Source organism: Trachemys scripta, chromosome 7, assembly GCF_013100865.1.
Source record: "Trachemys scripta elegans isolate TJP31775 chromosome 7, CAS_Tse_1.0, whole genome shotgun sequence".
Lineage (NCBI taxonomy): Eukaryota > Metazoa > Chordata > Testudines > Emydidae > Trachemys > Trachemys scripta.
In genome coordinates, this window is record NC_048304.1 from 82,980,164 (window position 1) to 82,995,517 (window position 15,354).

Sequence of the window (15,354 nt, forward strand, 5' to 3'; positions counted from 1 at the left end):
CAGGATCTTTTTCTCAGCCTGACTGAAGTACCCTCCCAACCCAGTATCCAAGACCACGACCCCATGGAAAGGACTTCAGGTGAGTTTACCTTTTAAAATATAACTTGTTTTAAAAGCAAGGGTTTTTAATGATTACTTTGCCCTGAGGACTTGGGATGCATTCGCGGCCAGTACAGCTACTGGAAAAGTCTGTTAACGTGTCTGGGGATGGAGCGGAAATCCTCCAGGGACATCTCCATGAAGCTCTCCTGGAGGTACTCCAAAAGCCTTGCCACAAGGTTTCTGGGCAGTGCAGCCTTATTCCGTCCTCCATGGTAGTACACTTGACCGCGCCATGCTTGCAGCAAGTAATCTGGTATCATTGCATGACAAAGCCTGGCAGCGTATGGTCCCGGTGTTTGCTGGCATTCAAGTAACATCTGTTCTTTCTTGGTGGTAATCCTCAGGAGAGTGATATTGCTCAGGGTAACCTGGTTGAAATACGGGAATTTAATTAAGGGGACAGAGGTGGCCGTTCCTACTGGGCTGTTTGCCTGTGGCTGAAAAGAAATCCTTCCCTGCAGTTATCCAAGCGCAGGGGAGGGGAATTGGTCCAGAGCTTTTCACGTTTGGCTAGCAGGGATTGTCCCTGATACCAGCCACGTGGTGGGGGAGGGGTAAAGCGATCATCCCAGAGAATTCATGGCGGGGTGGGAGGTGTTAGTTTGGTTCCTGCAGGGATCTTCCCTGATACCAGCCACGCGGTGGGGGGAGGGATAAAGCGATCATCCAGAGAATTGGATTGGGGCGGGGGGGGTTAGTTTGTTTTCTGCTGCCGAAGGTTAACAGGAAAACCGCAGCACTCAACAGGCTTTGCTTGGTATGTGGGAAAGGAGGGCGCAGAAGCCAAAAGACAATGGCTTACCTTGGCCGCATGCAAGCCGAATTCTGTTGCCGGGAACTGCGTCTGTGATCTCTAGCAGCAAAGCCACAGACACTCAATATTAAGAGGCAAAATGCGACCTTGCACAGAAATCACATGTGTTATGTAATGTGAATAGTGTTGGTCACCGTGAAAGAGTATAAGCATTGTTCTGCAAAATGTATCTTTTTAAAAAATTCTCTCCTTTTTTCCCTCCCTCCAGCAGCTGCAAATTCTTCAAGCCTCCCTCCTCCGTCCCGAAGGCTATCACAGATAAGGCGTCGGAAAAAGAAGACGCGAGACGAGATGTTCGCAGAAATCATGGAATCCACCCGCAGTGACAGAGCTCATCTGAATGAGTGGAAGGACACGGTTCCAAAGTATAGGAAAGAAGCCAGTGAATGTGAGGACAGGAGGGACCAACGTGAGGAGAGGAGAGACGCTCGAGATGAGAGGTGGTGTCAGGAAGATCAGAGGAGGCAGGATGCAACACTGGGGCTGCTGCGTGAGCAAACAGACATGCTCCGGCATCTGGTAGAGCTTCAGGAACGGCAGCAGGATAACAGAGTACCGCTACAGCCCCTGTATAACCCCCCTCCCCCCTCACCATGTTCCATAGCCTCCTCACCCAGACGTGTAAGAACGCGGAGGGCGGGGGGAGGGAGGGAGGCTCCGTACACCTTCCCATTCCACCCCAGTGGACAGCCCAAGCAAAAGGCTGTCATTTTTTTTAACCTTTTTTTAGTGGCCTTTTCCTTCCTGCCGATCCTCCTCCGAAACCCCACCTGGGTTCCCTCCCTCTTTTTATAATCTATTAATAAAGAATAAATGATATTTTTAAACGATAGTGACTTTATTTGGTTTGAAAGCAAGCTGGGGGAAGGGGGAGGGTGGGTTCCTTACAGAGAATGAGTCAATCAAGGGGGTGGGTTTTCATGAAGGAGAAACAAACAGATATTTCACACTGTAGCCTGGCCAGTCATGAAACTGGTTTTCAAAGCTTCTCTGATGCACAGCGCTTCCTGGTATGCTCTTCTAATCGCCCTGGTGTCTGGCTGCGTGTAATCAGCAGCCAGGCGATTTGCCTCAGCCTCCCACCCCGCCATAAAGGTCTCCCCCTTACTTTCACAGAGATTGTGGAGCACATAGCAAGCAGAAATAACAATGGGGAGATTGGTTTGGCTGAGGTCTGAACGAGTCAGTAACGATCGCCAGCGACCTTTTAAACGTCCAAATGCGCATTCTACCACCATTCTGCACTTGCTCAGCCTGTAGTTGAACAGCTCCTGACTCCTGTCCAGGCTGCCTGTGTATGGCTTCATGAGCCATGGCATTAAGGGGTAGGCTGGGTCCCCAAGAATAACTATTGGCATTTCGTATCAGAGGGGTAGCCGTGTTAATCTGAATCTGTAAAAAGCAACAGGGGGTCCTGTGGCACCTTTAAGACTAACAGAAGTATTGGGAGCATAAGCTTTCGTGGGTAAGAACCTCACTTCTTCAGATGCAAGACGAAAGCTTATGCTCCCAATACTTCTGTTAGTCTTAAAGGTGCCACAGGACCCCCTGTTGCTATTGGCATTTCAACATCCCCAACAGTTATTTTCTGGTCTGGGATGTAAGTCCCTTGCTGCAGCCGTTTAAACAGAGTAGTGTTCCTGAAGACGCGAGCGTCATGAACCCTTCCTGGCCATCCCACGTTGATGTTGGTGAAACATCCCTTGTGATCCACAAGTGCTTGCAGCACCGCTGCGGTTTATGTACTGGGTACCCTGGTGCTCCGGTGCCAAGATAGGGATATGGGTTCCATCTATCACCCCACCACAGTTAGGGAATCCCATTGCAGCAAAGCCATCCACTATGACCTGCACATTTCCCAGAGTCACTACCTTTCGTAGCAGCACCTGAGTGATTGCTTTGGCTACTTGCATCACAGCAGCCCCCACAGTAGATTTGCCCACTCCAAATTGATTCCCGACTGACCGGTAGCTGTCTGGCATTGCAAGCTTCCACAGGGCTATCGCCACGCGCTTCTCAACTGTGAGGGCTGCTCTCATCTTGGTATTCTGGCGTTTCAGGGCAGGGGACAGCAAGTCACAAAGTTCCAAGGAAGTGCCCTTACACATGCGAAAGTTCCGCAGCCACTGGGAATCATCCCACACCTGCAACACTATGCGGTCCCACCAGTCTGTGCTTGTTTCCCTTGCCCAGAATCGGCGTTCCATGGATAGAACCTGCCCCATTAACAACATGATCTCCAAAGCACTGGGGCCCGCGGTTTGAGAGAATTCTGTGTCCGTGTCCATGTCCATGTCCTTATCACGCTTGTCGCTGCACTGCCGCCGCCGCTGCCTCCTCGCCTCGTTTTTCTGGTCCTGGCTCAGCATAAACTCCACGAGAACGCGCGAGGTGTTTACAGTGTTCATGACTGCTGTCTTGAGCTGAGCGGGCTCCATGCTTGCCGTGGTATGGAGTCTGCAGTATTCACCCAGGAAAAAAGGCGCGAAATGGTTGTCTGCCGTCCGTTGCTTTCATGCAGGGAAGGAGGGAGGGGTGAGGCTGTACCCAGAACCACCTGCGACAATGTTTTTTGTCCCATAAGGCACTGGGATCTCAACCCAGAATTCCAATGGGTGGGGGAGACTGCGGGAACTATGGGATAGCTATTGGATAGCTACCCACAGTGCAACGCTCCAGAAATTGACGCTAGCCCCGGTACATGGACGCACACCGCCGAATTAATGTGCTTAGTGTGGCCGCATACATTCGACTTTATACAATCTGTTTCCCAAATTCAAATTATATAAATTTGGATTAATCCCGTAGTGTAGACATACCCCTAGTGTAGACACGGCCTTAGACACAAGATTCTAACTGTGAGGGGCAGTAGAATAGTTTAGGCCAGGTCTACAGCACAAAGGTTTGCTGGCATAGCTGCATTAGCTAGGAGCGAGCGAGAGAGGAAAAAGAAATCATACTGCCTAGCTGACATGGCTATGTCAGTAAAACCTCCAGGGTAGATATGACTATGGTGACAGAGTTCTTCTTTGGCTTAGCTAACGACCTCAGGGAGGTGGTGTTACTGTGCAGGCAGACAAACTTATTTTGCAGCTTATGCTGCATCTACTCTTTGGCTCTGCTGGCATCATTATATTGGCCAAGGCTCTGTAATGTAGACAAGCCCTTGAAAAGGAAGAGAGTGTGCTTAAAGTCAAGAGATATGTTGTAGTCCCAATGCCTTACTGCTTAGGATAATATATAACACTGACCTTTTAAGTTTTGTAACTGAATTTAGATTCATGGACACACTTAATGTCAAACATTTAAGTGTATTTCCTGCTCTCCACACTCTTCTCAAAGCTACTTCTGGAAAGTCCAAAGAGGAATTTAGGGGTTTCATTTTTTATTTTTATTTTTTGAGAGAGAGCGCGCTAGTGAATAGAATATTCTCACCATGCATTCATAGGTTATTTGAGTGCTGTTCTAGTTCACTCAGGGCTTGGGGTTGGCGCCACTGTATTGCATTTTCTGGTCATAGTCTTCCCTGCACTGTTCTGCTGGTACTCGCTGATGCTGCAGGGTACAAGTTAAGGCATTCAACTGTTGCAGTCAGTGTTGGCACCAGGAGATACAAAATAACAAAGGGGGAAAAAATGGAAAGGCTGGCAAAAACGTGGTTGATGGGAATGTGTACAGATCTAAACCAATTGTACTTAGTGGCCAGGTCAGCTATTTCATAAAATATATTATTCTTTTTGTGAGCTCAGAAATGAGGCCCAGTTGACGCGTAGCTTGTAAGGGGGATCTTGAATGTAAAATTTACCCGGTAGCTGCTCAGAATGCTTAGCTTTTTCTCTTGATTAGTCATGTTAACTTTTACAATAATATTTAGTTCTTCATGTTTTCAGAGCTTTAGGAATATTAGATATGAGTAGCAGTAATTAAAGGACAGATCATGAATGTGTGGATAATGGGCAAGGCACGTCTAGTAGAATGTGTACAATCTTCTATTCAGTTGCAGATGGAAGTGCACCTTTTTTGCCACCACGGCTTTTAATTTTTAATAAGTGCTAAATTCATACCTGACATAAGCAGGTGCAACTCTAATGTAACCCTGTATCTGCTTTTCCGAGTTAAGGTTTATTACACTGTTCTTAGCTTGCTTTCTGATGTTTCAGTATTCTTGGAACGTATATATCTTTTGCATGGTACCATGTGCTACAATAGCCAAGTATATTGGGTAAGTTGGAGTGGCTGCTCCAACTCTAGATTTATTAGCTTATATTGGTCTGACCATTTTTATTTGGATACTTCTGAAATGGATGAATAGTTTTTGTTATTAGATGTTTAAAGGTGGTGACCCTTTATTTTAAAGGTAAATGAGGTTTTAATTTGTAATGCTTTTAAAATTATAGTAGACTGTCAGGGCTTTTATAATTAAGATTAAAACCAGATTTCCATTTAAATTTATTTAGGTTTATATCCTATAGCATGGGGTCTAACCTGGTTGGAATTTGGTATTCGTCATTTTATACACTGAAAAGTTTTCCGGATGGTATCTTGGTTCTAAGTGTTAATCTTCCTAAGACAACTTGTTCTTCCCTTTCCCCCCTAAACTCTCAAATTCAAATATTGATTTGTGAATTCTCTTCTTGAGTCCCGTCCCTCCCCTTTTTTTAGAACTAAGGCTAGGGGATTGAAGTGATGGGAATGCAGTGATTATTATTTGTGTTTAGACTTCCATTACTTGAATATTTGCAGTCATGTTTAGCAAACTATAAAGGGATGATTAGAGAGAAGGGAGAAATGCAGAACAATAGAGAAGAAACTGTTGCCTGAGTAAATATGTAGTCAGGTTTTCATAAACCACTCCAATTGCAATATAGGCAGTTAATATTCTAGTCTTCCTTTCTATTAAGTTAAAAGGAAGCTGTCAAGACTGGTGCCTAAAATTAGTCTGATAATTTCCGTGTAGGTTTGTAAGCATAAACATTATTGTGCATGTATGCATTAGTCTTATGTAGTTCATATCCTGCCTGCACAGTTCTGCCTTTTTAAAGGACTTCTTGTATGCTATCAATACTCTACTTGCTCAAAATAATTTGATGGGCAGAGTGGAAGATAACATGATGTAGGTGCTTGTCACTTGACATGATGGATGTGCTACTGAGCAACTGGAGGGGAAATCTGCTAATAGTACCACAACTCCTATAGGAGCCGTACTGCCTGATGGGGAGGATGGTCAGAGCAATAACACACAGCTCCATGCAGCATATCTCTTCTGATCTAGGCGCTGTCTTCCCTATGGACATGTGGGGTTGGGAGCCTTCATCCCCCCCAGTTCCTCTTTGATTCTTGGTGCAGTCATCTTGAGGAGAATTTTCCAGGAAACTTTTTGGTGTGAAATTTGTAGGATTTTCTGTCTTCTGGCCACTATCAGCTGCAGGGGGGGGTTCCAACCCTGTCTTAATATATTTCATTATTATATATTAAAAAAAATTATTAAGCAGTTTGGAAACTGGCATATTCTCTTTGATTGGGCTAACATAATGTTAGTGTCACGGATTGTGGTCAAAGAAAAAATAAGTGATTTGAACAAGCCTTTGACAAAATCTCCAGATTAATAGGAAACTAAGTGGTCATGGGTTTTTATTTATATATACACACATAGTGTGTGTGGGATGTAAACCATTATGCTTTGGGTCACAGCCTACCATTAACTAACAAGAGTAGTAACTGTGTACTACAGATTTTCTTGCATCTTCCTATAAAATATCTGAGATGGGCTTCTGTCAGAGACCGGATACTGGACTAAATGGGTCACTGGTCTGATCCAGTATGGAAATTCCTCTGGAATCACTTGAAATGACTGTCATTCCCAGTACTAGGCTCAATGTCAGTTGTAATTAAACTTAACGAACGTAAGAGTGTGTTCATGATGACAAGCACTCATTTTTTTACAAACATTTAGACCCGCATTTTTTAAGATGCTCTGCTCAGTGTGGCAAGACCAATAGACCTTTCAAAAATGACTTAGCAGCTCAAGTACCACTGACTTTCAGTGAGACCTAGGCTGCTAAGTCAAGTTAGGAAATGCCTAAATACGTTTTAAAATCTGGGCCTTAGGCTGAGTTGAACAAAATAATTGCAGTCTTTCTTAATTCTATTTGAGCAAAGGTTAATCTGACATGTCAATTAAGTTAAGAAATTCTAAATTTTTATCTTACAGGTGAAGTCCTGAAAATCTTAAATAAGTTTTACAAGCGGAAAGAAATGCAGAGACTGGGAGGAGAAAATGGACTGGATGGTAAGAAAGATGTAATTTGTGGCACCAGCCATATTTTAAAATGATGTTATTATCTGGATGTTTTTTCCTTTCTAGTAGAATAACTCACACACATTCTACATCAAACAAATATGTCATCTTGGGTTTTGCCTTATTTTTTAGCTGTTTTTAGCAAAACTGTTACAGGCAAACCCTGCAGCTTGCTTTTCTTTTTTAATCTGAATGTTTGTGTACAAAAGATCTGAGAAATATATTATGAAAAATATATTATTTCTAGTTAAGTAGCTTGATTTAAATTGACATTTTGCGTGGTCTGTTGGGTATTTCAAAGTGAAACTTTGTATGTAACAGTGAAATTTTTTTTCTCCCCTTCCACAGCTCGTCTTTTTCACCAAGCATTTATAAGCTTTAGAAAGTATATTATGGACTCCAGTTTCCTGAATGCTGATATACACATTATTCTAAATGATATATGTTGTGGTTCAGGCAAGTATATAGAACATCTTTTAAAGTAAAACTTAGTTTGTGAATATTTTTACTTCCTGCTCTGGCTTGTATAAAGATAAAGAAAACTGGGTCTGAATCTATGAGGTGCTCAATGCCCTTGAAGCCCACTGAAGTGGGAATGGAAGGAGTGGAGATGTACTTCACTGTGTGGGATCTAGCCCTTTAGCACTTATTGCTCTCCAGACCACCATGAAGATGCATCCCTTCCACAAAAATATCTATTTCTTGCAAGTTACAAATTTTTAAGAAAAAAACTTGATGACCATATTCACTTTTTTCATTCCATATATTTTTCTGTTATGGCTTTGCAACTTCTATGATCTTTAAGGGGCTGTTTGAGAATATTCTGATGGATTACTAGTTTTAATATTGCTTACTTTCTCTTGAGTTTTTTTGAAGCTGGAGAGTATACTTTTGATCCTTTGCTTTGTTTCTTTCGTGTGTTTTTTTTGGTCAGTACTGACACTGGTATACATGTTCTGGTAATTACATTCTGTAACATAATTAATAATGCCTGTGCCTATGAAGAGGAGATGCTAGTTGATGGCTATAGAAACAGCACAGAAATGCACACAGCTCTTCTTTAGTATATGTTCTACAAAAACAGTAGCGTTGCTTTATTTTTAAATGGTGACAGTTCTAAAATGTTAAATGTGGCAAAAGTTCTCTGTACTTGAAATATAATTTAACCTACTGTACTTTAAATTATGGACCCAAAGTATTTGCTAGCATCCTTTTAAAATTCTCACAAACTTCTAAAATAGTATATGGTGGCACATAAAATATTTGTCAAAGCAAGTTGAGGAATGAGCTTCACCCCGTAGCAAACCTATATATGAAAGTTTCAAACTCATCTTAATTTTAATACAAAATACTCAATTATGGTAGTCATACCACACTAATTGAAGAGTATCAAAAATAAATTTAAATTTTTATTTGGTTTATCCTAAACAAATAATCCTAAAAATCTGCCTATTCTGGAAATCTTCTGTAACAAAGTTCAGTAAGATGCTGTGGAATAGCCAAAGTTACTGTATTGAAGTTAGATTTTTTTTTTCTTGGGGTTTGTTTTTTTTTTGGATAGTAGATTGTATTGCATTATAGGCTTAATGAGTCTATATTATAATATTACTTTTCCTTTTTTCAAAAAACCCATCTCATGAACCCATGACTTGTTAATAGTAGCAAACTTTCTTAAAAGTGTTTGTCTTCCAGGTCACGTTGATGATCTCTTTCCATTTTTTCTGAGACATGCTAAGCAGATCTTTCCTATGCTGGACTGTATGGATGATCTGCGCAAGATCAGCGACTTAAGATTGCCACCCAACTGGTTAGTTTATTTAAGTGTCAGACTTTCATATTATTGCTGTCAGTGACAGCAGTTTTCATGCTAAAGACTATACTAATTTTATTGTCTGGAAGATGTTGTTATAGCTAGTTATCAGAACCTGGCTACTAGTATCAATACAAATTGGAAATAGTGTTTAGCTAAGAGTAACAGGTTTTGATTAATCCAGTACGGTTTAGTAGTTAAAGCTTTGCTATATAATATCTAATCCTAAAATGGAGCTCAGTTGTCCATTCTTTGGTGGGTAATGATTTCAGAAAAACACGGAGAACCTTGAAATCAAGGGTCATAGTAACATAGAATCATAGAAGTATAAGGCACAAAGGGACCTTGAAAACTCAAGTGCAGCCTGCACTGTGGCAGGATCAAATAAGCCTAGACTGTCCCTGACAGGTGTTTGTTTGAACCTTTTCTTAGGCCTGGTCCACACTAAGCCCCCACTTCGGACTAAGGTACACAAATTCAGCTACGTTAATAACGTAGCTGAATTCGAAGTACCTTAGTCCGAACTTACCGCGGTCCAGACGCGGCAGGAAGGTTCCCCCGTCGATGCCGCGTACTCCTCTCGGCTTAGTGGAGCTGGAGTACCGGCGTCGACGGCGAGCACTTCCGGGATCGATCCGGGATCGATTTATCACGTCTTAACCAGACGCGATAAATCGATCCCAGAACATCGATTGCCTGCCGCCGGACCCTCCGGTAAGTGAAGACGTACCCTTAGAAACTTCCAATCATAGGGATTCCACAACCTTCCTTGGAAAACTGTTCCTGAGCTTAACTACCCTTTATACTTAGAAATTTTTTAATAATACCTAACCTAAATCTTCTTGCTGCAGCTTAACCACATTACTTCTTCTCCTATCTTCAGTGGGTGTGGAGAGCAATTGATCACTATCCTCTTTAAAGCAGCCCTGAACACATTTGAAAACTGTTCCCCCCCGGCCCGTTTTTTTAAACGTTTCCTCATATATCCAGTTTTCCAAACCTATTCTCATTTTTTTGCTCTCCTCTTGACTTTCCCCAATGTGTCCACATCTTTCCTAAAGTGTGTTGCTCAAAATTGGGCAGCAGTGCCAAGTAGAGTGGACAATTACCTCCTGTGTCTTATTTACAACACTCCTGTTAATACACCTTGGAATGATATTAGCCTTTTTTGCAGCTGCACTGCATTTTTTACTTTTATTCAATTTGTGATCTGCTATAACTCCTAGATCCTTTTCAGCAGTATTACCACCTAACCAGTGATTCCCTATGTTGTAGCTGTGCATTTGATTTTCCTTCCTAAGTGAAGTACTTTGCCCTTGTCTTTATTGAATTTCCTCTTGTTGAATTCAGACCAGTTCTCTAAATTGTTAAGTTTGTTTTGAATTCTAATCCCATTCTCCAAAGTGCTTGCAACCCCTTCAAGCTTGGTGTCATTCACAAGTTTTATAAGCACACACTCTCCATTATCCGGGTGATTAATGAAATGACACATTTGCTGGAGAGTCAGGTATTGGCAAGAATTGTTTCTAAGAAAAACCAGTTTTGTGGATGCTTTGGACCTGGGCTTCATGACATAAAAGTTCAACAATGGCTGTCAGACCACTTTTACAATCCTTTTGTGCCAGGAGTCAGACTTCTTTGATGTGATGTCTGTTACTATCAGTGTTCTTTGCCAAAGAATTTAAATTAAAATGAGAGGGCTTCAGCTATGAGATCGTTGTTCCATTATCTGACATTCTTTCTTTCTCCTCCCCTGTTAAATAATTTAACTTGTTGATAGAAACTACCTCTATACAAAGCTGTCTTTTACTCACATGCTATTCAATAGATATTAAGTCAAAATCTAAAAAGTAAATAAAAAAGAATGCAGTAGTAAGACAATAGTAGTAAGAATATTATTTGTTGACAATGGTATTCACATATTCAACTTTAAACTTTCTGAAATGTGAAACGGTCAAGAGATCTACTAATATTTGAGGATTATATTGAAACCTCTTTGAACTTGATTGAGTTTAAGAACTATCTCCTCCCAGTCTTTGATTTTATTAAATGACAATTTAAAATAAACGGGCAACTAGCACAAATTCACTTGGGATTTCACCCAACTCTGTATCTGGATGATAGATTATAATTATTTTTGTTTTTGTTTTGTGTTTTAGGTATCCAGAAGCCAGGGCTATTCAAAGAAGGATAATCTTTCATGCTGGCCCTACAAATAGTGGAAAAACTCATCATGCTATCCAAAGATACTTGACAGCAAAATCAGGAATATACTGTGGTCCATTAAAACTGCTGGCCCATGAGATCTTCCAAAAGAGTAATGATGCTGTCAGTGTGTTACTTAAACAATTTCTCTTCAACTTTACATGCATTCATGTCATTATACAAAATATTTTGTTTTAATAAATGTAAGTCTTTAGGATAGTCTTTGAAATAGTCTCTGCTAAAATGTAGTCTTGAATTATGATACTGTCAGTGTTCATTAATACTAGTGGTTCACAGAAAGAGATGAAACAGTGTCCAAAGAACTCCATACATTCATGCATGTAGCAGTTTATTGCCCTTCAGTCACTGGCTCACCCCTGTGCTTACATTGGCTCTTGCTAGCTTTCTTGTAGGACTGTCTGGGGACATATCAGAAAAAAACACCTAATTCAGGTTACGTTCAATAAAATACAAATTTTCATTAGCAAATTACAGAAATAGAAACATGAAAGAAAAGTTGATTTTTATATAAATCACTTTATTGGGTCACTATGTAAAGCAGTGCTAGATTTAATTGGAGAAGTGTTTTTAAACCATGAAAACCATAAGTCGTAGCAAGTTCATTTCTTGCCTTCCAGCTGCCACATGATGTCCATCTCTCTGCTAAAAGCCCTCCAGATTGGTGGACCACTCCCAGGAGCTTGTTGCATGTATTTGCAAGGAAGTACTTGTGTCAGGGGACACCATGTCTATAGAATTTCCTTTCTTTTTGGTGTGGAGGTTTATGCATCTCAGAACGTCGATGGGGAGGGCATTGCTCTCTAGTCAATATATAATATAGAATTATTTATTCCTGTTATATAGCAACTTGATAAGCTAGTTTCATTTCTATTCAAAATAGCTACCCTGGCGTATACTAACTTCTCTCTTCCTGTTTTAGTGTTTATATTAGTACTAGTGGGCATTGAATAAAATGTTTCACCCACTTGCAGCAAATGCTTTGATTTAAAGGGCATTGCAATGGTGTTGCTTTAGGTGGCTTGAATAAAATTTCATTAGCTCTGCTGATTGCCTCCAAAATCTTTGTAGGTCTTTTTCTCTAGCCTGTTTCCAGCTGCATAGAATTTGCAGGAAGGCAAATAGAAATGGTATTACAAAGCATTAATTTAAAAGACGAAGTGTTAAAATCACCAATATTTATATAGTAATTATATATAAATTTGTAGTAATAATCTGTCAATAAAACATGCTGAGTTTCGGTTAATTCTTTAACAATAGTCATAGAATCATAGACTATCAGGGTTGGAAGGGACCTCAGGAGGTCATCTAGTCCAACCCCCTGCTCAAAGCAGGGCTAATCCCCAATTTTTGGCCTAGATCCCCAAGTGGCCCCCTCAAGGATTGAACTCACAACCCTGGATTTAACAGGTCAATGCTCAAACCACTGAGCTATCTCTCCCCCTGATAGTGATGTTGTAATTCTTATCATTTTAATTTCTAATGTGTTTTACATTAATACAAAATTCTAATCCCTAGGACCAAACATCTGCCTTTGAATAAGTAATTTGAAACAATATATATAGTGTGTGTATGCATGTGCACCCTTTGTTAGTGGAGTTGTCATGAAAAAGTTTCCTAATCTATTGAGGATTCTTTGTGCTCAGTGTATTGTATGTTGTTGCTAATATGATTAAAGCATATACCTTGTGGGGCTGGAGAAATACAAAGTTAAAGCATAATGATGCTACATTGCAGGAACTGGGGAATGGCGGGGGAGGGGAGAGCTTCTGATTACAGAAATTAGTAGTCTCTAAATGCCGCCTTAAGCATATTAGAATGTAATTGAACATAGTAGAACAAAATATTTACTGTACTCCATTGTCTATCTTCTGTAAACTACTTTTGGCAGAGATTTCTCAAGGATAAATCTATCCCCGCTCTAAAAGAAATCAAACCAGAGATGGTAATCTACTAGATCACATGGATGGGCAGGAGGGAAAAAGATGTTGTTAAGATAACTTATTTTATTTAGATTTTGTTTTAGAGGAAACTATACCAAAAAGGCACCCATCCAAAGTTTTGGTCACTTTGATTGACTTTTAAAAACACAGCACCATAGGAACTGCAACAAAATTGAGCTAAAAGACACTTTACACCCCTCCCTTGTCCTACCACATCGCATTTAATCAATAGACAATGATCAGTACAATTTAAACCACCCATCAGAGGGAAATTGTATCCTCAACTTCCTCCCCTCCATGTCTAGAAGGTCAACAAAATTGGGCTCCATTCGACCATGTATGTAGGCATGTAGTATGAGCTGAGGGGTGAAAACATTATCTACTTGGGTTTATTTCTGTGACATACCAGCAAACTATCCAGATATGAGCAGCTGTGTCACCCCTGCTTGGCAACCTTTGTTAACTTACAAAGCTTTGCAAAAGTAGCTCCCACCTGGGCCATTCACAGCCTTCCATCATGCAAACCACACTGCATGTCACTGTGTAAGTGCAGCCAGCCAGCCACACTTGGGTTACACTCTGGCTTTCACCAGCCTTGGTTATACGCATGGTGACCCCAACACGCCTCCAATCCCAGATTTCCCCCCAGAAATGTATGTCCAATACTGCTCAGTCCTCTCCTGGACAGTACAAAGTATTTTAAATCTGTTGTTCTTTAAAAAGAACAGTGTGCCATCTTATGATCTCAAATAGTTATTCAGACACTTTAAATTAAACACATTGGATTAGATAACCATAAAACAAGTAATTAACTACAAAGAGATTTTAAGTGAGTACAAGTAATGAGGCAGAAAAGTCAGAAATGGTTACAAGAAAAATAAAGGTAAGATATTTACTCCTACCTGACTTGACTTAAACTATATCAGATTGAAGCAAAGTATCTCACCACATGCTTTCAGCAGTGTTACTGATCAAACCCTGTAGGTCAGGACCCCGCCCCAGTGTCCAAGGAATGCTTCCTTTGTTGAGTGAGTTGCTGTGAATGCGATAGGCAGGGAGAGAGGGGGTTGTGCTTTGGGGTGTTTGTCCCTTATTTTTACAGTTTCAGTCCCTCTCTTTAAAAACATTTCCAGCTGGGCACTAGGAGACAAAGAATCTATGTGAAAAGCTGTTCCCTGCTGGCTTTTTCTCACCTGTTTGAGCTTTCTTTGTTTCTGTTTGTGCTTGATGACTCTGTTTACTGCTTAAATGTGAATTAAGCAGAACATACATTCCTTTGTCTAGGACAGACCTGTTGCCCAAACTGAAGTTTTCAAATACTACTGTACAAGATATGCCATGTGCAAAGATTATTACATTAGTTTGTAGGGTGTGAATACAGGGGCATATTCTGTCACAATTTCTCAATTTTTCTTTCCCTTTGGAAAATATTCTAATTCTATTTTTAAGATAGTAATTTAACTTCTACTTCCTTAATTCTTTTAGAGTGTGCCATGTGACTTGGTAACAGGAGAAGAGCGTGTTCTTGTTGATCAAGAAGGCAGACAAGCAGCTCATGTTGCTTGCACTGTTGAGATGTGCAGTGTTACTACGCCTTGTATGTATACATGGTTATTTTCTTCATATGCGTGGGTTTCTTTATATGCAATGATGCTTACACCTCTATGTTGAAATTAGTAATAATATTTGAAATTATTAATGTGGAAAACTTCCAAACACTAATTTAATCATAAATTCCTTTATTAAATCCAAAGGCCAAACTTATACAATTGCTCTAAACATGCTTATTAATTAGGCTTCTTAGCCAATATACTACATCCAAAAAGTAACAAAACATTTATAAGAATTTGATTAAGATACTTACAAGTGGGCTGTTAAACCCAGGGGTGCTTAGACCCATATAGGTCACCTCCAGTGTGGTCAGGCAGGTATTAGCAATGAACCCTTTAAGAGTTTATCTTTTATATCCTTTAACAAGCAGGTGATGTCATTGCCAATTACTGACTTCAGCTAAAAAACAATTTGAGACAATTCACCCTTATTTCCAGTCTTAATCCAGATAAGATTTACAACCTCCTTTCTTCTCAAGGCATTTCCTCTCCTCCTTCTTGCTGTCCAACAGTTTTCCCATTGCACCTGAGTTCACACAGGCTTTAACACTAGT

General features: G+C 40.5%; 1 protein-coding gene across 1 annotated transcript in view; it reads left to right on the forward strand.

Moving 5' to 3' along the window:
• SUPV3L1 (Suv3 like RNA helicase) overlaps window positions 1-15,354 on the forward strand; it is a 43,040-nt gene that overhangs the window by 12,116 nt on the left and 15,570 nt on the right. Inside the window, exons 2-6 of the mRNA XM_034776268.1 lie at window positions 7,128-7,205; window positions 7,563-7,670; window positions 8,907-9,021; window positions 11,184-11,352; window positions 14,676-14,787. Coding sequence (XP_034632159.1) covers window positions 7,128-7,205; window positions 7,563-7,670; window positions 8,907-9,021; window positions 11,184-11,352; window positions 14,676-14,787 — 582 coding nt within the window. The remainder of the gene's footprint in view (window positions 1-7,127; window positions 7,206-7,562; window positions 7,671-8,906; window positions 9,022-11,183; window positions 11,353-14,675; window positions 14,788-15,354) is intronic.